The sequence below is a fragment of the Sceloporus undulatus genome, chromosome 1 (genome assembly GCF_019175285.1).
Source record: "Sceloporus undulatus isolate JIND9_A2432 ecotype Alabama chromosome 1, SceUnd_v1.1, whole genome shotgun sequence".
Taxonomy (NCBI): Eukaryota; Metazoa; Chordata; class Lepidosauria; order Squamata; family Phrynosomatidae; genus Sceloporus; species Sceloporus undulatus.
Window position 1 is genome coordinate 14766412 of NC_056522.1, and position 6867 is coordinate 14773278.

At 41.4% G+C, this 6867-nt stretch overlaps 1 protein-coding gene across 1 annotated transcript; it reads left to right on the forward strand.

Annotated features, from left to right (window-relative positions):
* The first annotated feature begins 2989 nt into the window (after positions 1–2989).
* LOC121922036 lies at positions 2990–4127 on the forward strand. Its single transcript, XM_042451340.1, has 2 exons — positions 2990–3852; positions 3970–4127. The coding sequence occupies exons 1-2, from the start codon at positions 3399–3401 to the stop codon at positions 4125–4127; spliced, it is 612 nt and encodes a 203-aa protein (XP_042307274.1). The 5' UTR covers positions 2990–3398.
* Positions 4128–6867: the final 2740 nt, after the last annotated feature.

Consider the following 6867-nt stretch of genomic DNA (forward strand, 5'->3'; position numbering starts at 1 on the left):
ATTAAAAGCATGTTTATACAAGCTTGTGGTTACATTTTCTTATTCTCTCTACTTCATGTTTCAACACCTAAGACATATTCCGAATATATATCCCTGGTTGCCTACTCTGCCCTCAACTCCCATCAGAATGTGAAGTCAAAGGCTTTCATGGCCAGCATCCATAGTTTTTTTTGTGGTTTTTGGGGGCTATGTGGCCATGTTGGGGCTATGTAGCCACATTGCCTGAAAAACTATCCCATCTGAATCATTTTCAAATCTAGGCCCTTACTCTGCACCCATTATTTATCATTCACTGCAACCATCAGTTGTATCTCTCCAGACAGGCAGCAGCCAGAATATCCCAACTTGTGCCTCCCCACCTCCTTTGTGCACTCATATCAATTTACACAAAAATACTAACATATAACACACCTTACCATAAACATTCTATAATACACATCTCTGCAAACTTATAAAACAGTGAAATGCACATATCTACAGTAAAGTCCTTCACAGGAAAAGGATGACCATGACACGGTGACTACACATCTTCCTTTTCCAGGACACGTCCTAACTTCTGTCTAGGAGCAATTTCAAAATGTCCTCCATTTTGAGCATGACGAAGAAGTATTAATCTATATTTATATTACAGTACTTTTTTTAGCTTCTGTTTTGTAACATCCTATATTTTTATCAAATGTCCTATCTAAATATTGCCAAGAAAACCTCGTGATTGCCTTGGGGTCACCGTAAGTCAGAAACAACTTGAAAGCACACAACAGCATCCACGCTTCTTAGTCCCTGTCTCTAGATGTTCTTGAAACACTTGTGCCTAACTAACTCTCTCTTACTCATTTGCACCCCATTGTTCCAGGAACACCTTCTTGAAAACATTTTATAGCACAGGAAGATGCTTAAAATTGCTGTTCAGATGGATGCATCCAACTACACAATTGTAGCACCTTGATACCACTTTAACATCCATGATTCCATTGTGTGATGTCTGGGATTTGTACTTTCATAAGAGACTTAGAATTCTTTGGCAGAGAGCAATAGTGCTTCATTTCAGGTGCAGTGTGGATGCAACAGGGTCTCATCACATAAGGCATCTTGCATGCACAACTGAAGCTTCCCACACCCAATGGTTGAGTTGGTCCTGATATTAGACACAATGAAGCAACTGCCTCAGGCAAAAGATTTTAGGTATCAAGAAAGGGTAAGAAATTATTAGGCATTTGATTTATCCTTATTTTTTATGGCACAGATGGTAAAAATTGCTAATGGATCATGTGCTCGAATAACAATCACTTTGGGTTTTGTGAAAGAGAGCATTATTTTAGTTATATTTGGATAAAGGGATAATAAATAATTTTATTTCCAGATGTAACTATCCAGTATAATTGTACCTAAGTACAATTTGCCATTCTCTCTCAAAAGCAACCCTCTCACACAAAGAGAGGGCAGACTTGTATATTATTATTATTATTATTATTATTATTATTATTATTATTATTATTTCTTACCCACCTTTCCCCATGGATCAAGGCGGGGAACAACAACAAATCAACAATAAAACAACATCAATTAAAACATACTAACTAAAACATGCAACAGTTTAAAAGGAAAAACAAGACTTACACGTTTTTTAAAAGTCCACATTTAAATTTTAGCATGCAAATTCACAATTTAAAAAGCGATGTATATTGTTTTAGATAAGCTGGATGAAAGAGCATCCCAATAAGCACTGTAGTGCAGTCTCCTTTATATCCTGAGAAATTTAGGATTTCTTCAGATACATACATATATTTTTCAACCTAGTGGGGCTCCTCTTTGGTTACAGTAACCAATGCAAAAAGCAATCTGGCTTGTTGAACTGGCTTGCCTGGTGTTTATTCTGACTTTGCCACTGGCTAGGTCTTAATGCAAGTCAATGTGAGGGCTTAAAACAAAACTGCATTGTAAAAAAAAAATTATTATTCATGGCAACCAAAGGCAGACCTGAGCATTTCCAGCTCTCAGAACCGGTCTCTGTCAAGTCTGAGCTGGCTACTGTGTGCACAGTTGCGGTAAATATTGTCTGAAAAGATTTACATTGAGGGTGGGGGACGTCCAGGAAAATACATGACAGCTTGGCTCTGAATCTCCACTTGTGTGATGCTAGTTTGGTTGTTGACACTTGGTAGGGAAAAGACTTTTAGAGCTTGTTCCCACTAGGAGATACACTGCGTTCTGAATCGATTTCAATAGGCAGCGTGCCCATTAGGATTCGATTTAAACCTAGAAAGGTTCTAGAGCAACCCGGAATCGTTCCCACTAGAAATCGAATCCAGAAGCGGGTTAAAATTCAAATCCGCGTTTTCCTCATTTAACGCGTGTTAAAAAAACACTAGGGTCCTGCCTAGTCTTTTCCCCTTGATTCGCGTTAGGAACCGGATTATTTAGATGGGAACGATATCGTTTCAATCGGGCTAGAAGGATGGGAGGAGCTGACTGCGATGGGGGCTGTCCTTGGGGGAGTTGCCCTTTCTGTCCCGTTCCGTCGATACCTCCGCCATCTTTTGTCCCTTCTCTGCTACAGCGTTGCAAAAAAGGTAAGGACATTTTATTAATTTTTTATTTTTAATTTTCTGCCGAAGGCGCTCAATCCCTGATTCGTTCAAGCGCCTGGTTCCCCTGTTTTTTAAGCGCCTGTCGATTCCGTGATTTTAGCGCTGCCTGGCTCCCCTTGTAATTTAAGCGCCTGGCTCCCCTTGTAAGCGCCTGGCTCCCCTTGCAATTTAAGCGCCTGGCTCCCCTTGTAAGCGCCTGGCTCCCCTTGCAATTTAAGCGCCTGGCTCCCCTTGTAATTTAAGCGCCTGGCTCCCCTTGTAAGCGCCTGGCTCCCCTTGTAATTTAAGCGCCTGGCTCCCCTAGTAATTTAAGCGCCTGTTGCGCTTGTTTGCTTATATATCTTGTGCTGAGTTATGTCTTTATTAAGCAATGCTATGCTTCCTTGAAAGAATATGCTTTTCTTACTTTTGGTACTGGTACCGCTTCACTTTTCCAGTTCTATTCCATAGGAAACGTTTGAGGGGGGGGGGAAATGCTGTAGCTGTTATTTCCAAGCTAGCCGTTAGGGAGAGCTACACAGCAAATTCGATGTGGAAAGCGGGGGATGGGTATCTGTTTTCGTCATCCTTGGTCCATGCCTGCCTGGCATAACAAATGCCTGAAAAGGGGTACTTGTTGTTGCCATGGCGACACAGTACAGCACTGCTTCAAAGGTGAGAATGTAGCACCTTTGCTGCCCTTGACCCTCCCCCATTTCCTCCTACATCTAGAGCGCCATTTTTGAAGCCACCTTTGAGGTGAAGACTACTAGTGCTTGCTCTGGCTCTTGGCCCTTTTTTTTTTCTGGTTTCCAAAAAATAAATTTAGCTATGGAAGACAGCACCAAAATAGGTGGTAGGGGCGCAAGCTGGAAACCAGATGAGACTAGGTGTTTGATTGCTATTTGGGGAGAAGAGACAGTACAAATGCAACTCAGCAAAAACCACAGGAACATCTGTGTGTATGACAAAATTGCGTCTCAACTACGTAAACATGGATTTAATCGTTCCGCGGGAGAGTGTAGAACGAAGGCTAAGGCACTGAAACGCGGTTATAAGAAAGCTGTGCAGTTGTCCAAGACGAGTGGAATGGGAGCTATTGATTTTCCATTTTTCAGTGAGCTCCAGGACGTCTTTGCTGGAGACGCGAGCATTGAGGCAAAAAGAGCTGCGGGCGGAAATGCTCTAAGGTTTGAGAAAAAGACCGACACTCCAGAGATGCCGCCTGAGACGCGCGTTCTTAGCTCAACACCTAATGCTTCTTCTGAGGATCTATTCACTCATGGTAAGATTATTGCAAAAACCTCTGTGCTGTACTTTTTGTTTTTCGCTTTATCATTACATGTTCAACACCTTAACATTTTCCTTACTTTATATTTTTCCCTTCCCTTTCATCCCGCAGAAGCGGTTCAAGAACACTTTGTTTTAAACTTGACTTCAGTACAGGAAGAAGACGAAGACCTGACTCAAATTGTGTCTGAGGAAGAAGATGTTGGTCAAACTGGGGAGTCTAATGATAGATCAAGCGACCACCGTCCGGTTCCATTGATATATGAGTGAGCTTAGTCCGCGGATGGGTGTTGCATTGCAGTGACTAGTTATGACACCCCAATGACACGCAAACAGCACCTTTATTCTTTAATATTGTTGTATGTAGTGTTCTGGTTGACAGTGCTTCGCGCACCCCATCAGGGCGGTGTGTATGCGGCAGGCTTTCCACTAAAGCAAATGCATCTGAGGAAGTAGACACGCTCCTTGGTGCAAAAGTTTTTCCGAGCATGGACCGAGAGTCAAGGGGCAGATGGGCGGTGTAGGCGTGGTAAAGCCCCACCACCAGTATCCTTCTCAGGGCCAGTCGTCGTCAGGGTTACCTGTGGATGCAGCGGGGCTAGCGGGAGCTGGCTGGACTGGCCATATGGGGTCCCCGCCCCGCTATGACAGGAGGGAACTTTTAGGAGGGACCACCTGGGGAAAAGATTGATAGTCATACAGATAGATAGGTAAGTAGATAGATAGATAGATAGATAGGTAGATAGATAGATTTTTTTTAAGAGAAAGATAATTTTAAGAGACAAGATTGCTAGTCAGACAGATAGATAGATAATTAGATGTATAGATTGATAGATAGAGAGATATATAGGTAGATAGATAGATAGATGGAACTCTTGAAATAATTATTGAAAGGTTGAACGTTAAAAGGCATGCATGCAGGCATGCAGGCAGGCATGGTGGCAGACAAACAGACCGATATCGATTGAGAGATTTATGGTTAGGTAGAGATATAGATAATACTACACAACAGTCATGGGTTCGTAGCTCATAAGCTATAATATAAATCAAGGAAGGCTTTAATACACAGAAAGTACAAGTTCCTCCTACTTTCAAGGCGCATAGGGGAAAAAAGGAAAACTTTCTACACACTGCTAGGATCATAGTTTTGTCTGTTGCTGCAATAGTGAGCATGCACAGTGTGCAAGACGCACGTTCAGGAAATGCGCAATTGCTCTTCCTACCTACAAGATGTATTTTGGGGGAAAAGGTTGGATGGCGACCAGGCTTCCTGCTAGGATCAGATGTTTCCCTAGCATGGTAAGAGTGCAAGACGATGGTTCCGCCTTCTTTCCAGGTTTATAGGTAACTTAAGGAAATCATTGTACACACTTCTTGGATCATAGTTTTGTCTGTTGCTGCAACCAAATACCAAGTACAGTAACTGCAAAAAATGGGATGCAGCTAAATGGGAGCCAAGGTCTAGAAAAGAAAACGCATGTAGTGTTTAAAAGGGCAAGGAAGGAGGCGCTTAGTCTAATGATAGATCAAGCGACCACCGTCCCGTTTCATTGCGACAGCGATTCAGCTTAGACAAGATAGATAGTCAGACAGATAGATAGGTAAGTAGATGTATAGATAGATAGATAGATAGATAGATAGATATATTGATATAATTCTGGAAATGTTGGCTTTTAAAAGCCATGCAGGCAGGCAGGCAGGCAGGCAGGCAGGCAGGCATGATGGCAGACAGACTGATATCGATTGATTGAGAGATGGATGGTAAGTTGGAGATATAGATAATAATACCCAACAGTCATGGCTTCCTACCTCACAAGGTATAATATAAATATAAATCAAGGAATGCTTGAAGACACATCAATAGCAAGAGGTATAAGGTAGGGAAAAAAAACCCCACAGTTTGCATGGAAAAAAAGTTGTAGAAATACTGTCAAGGTGTTTGGTTCCCGACACTGTGTGTATTTGGCAAGCTTAGCAGTCATGTTGTGTTCAGATAAGACATGTATGTTGCTGAAATATATAACATATGGAAAGAAATTTGCAGATAAGATACCTAGAAAAGATTTATTGTAATGTTACAGAGATCAGTGTAATAAAATTTAAAACGACATGCAGTAATCAACATATATTTCATAATTATTGCAATGTTACATTGTACATTTTGTCACAGGATTTAGGAATTAAAATACTCAACAAAGGCTTCTCTGATCCTTTCCCCCTTTTCCCTCTCCTGTTGATCAGTCATATAAGTTGTAGGGTCAATGACATATGTCTCAGGAGAAGTGTTTCGTCCCAGAAGGACATCTCCATTGCTCTCTATTATGTTATGCAGAATACAGCAAGATAATATTGCAGAAGGTAAATTTTGAAGTGACAGGTCCAGACCTTTTAGAAGCGCTTGAAATCTTGATTTCAAACGCCCAAAAGAACGTTCAATAACGATTCTTGCACGACATAATCTCTTATTATATACCCGCTCCCTCCTGCTATGACCAATTTTAAAAGGGATGAGCAAGAAAGGTTTTATGGGATATCCACAGTCGCCCAAAAGAAGTGGCCCGACCTGTTGTCCTTTAATTGTCAAAGTTGGACAGCCTGGAACATACAGTCCAGCTTTGAAAGCATGATAGATAGGGGACTCCTTGAACACGTGTGCATCGTGATTTACTCCGCTATGTCCCGTGTAGAGATCCAGGAATTTTCCCGTGTGATCACATGTGGCCTGTAGAAAAATGGAGTGTTGCTGTTTACGGTCAATGTACTGCAGTCCCTCGTGAGCTGGCGCCTTAATCGTGATGTGGCAACCGTCAATTGCTCCAATCACCTGTGGAAACCCCAGGGCTTCAAATCCAGACATATTCTGTGATTATAAATAAATATCATTAGTACTGTAACTATTAATGTTCTTTAAATTTAATAGAAAGATAGATAGATAGATAGATAAGGTATAGATAGAAGATAGATAGATAGATAGATAGATAGATAGATAGATAGATAGATAGATAGATAG

Bases quoted from the DNA above. Each gene is read 5' to 3' on its own strand.
- LOC121922036 (XM_042451340.1), top strand. From the start codon at position 3,399: ATGGAAGACAGCACCAAAATAGGTGGTAGGGGCGCAAGCTGGAAACCA. The intron at 3,853-3,969 runs GTAAGATTATTG...TTCATCCCGCAG, and splicing joins TGAGGATCTATTCACTCATG to AAGCGGTTCAAGAACACTTT.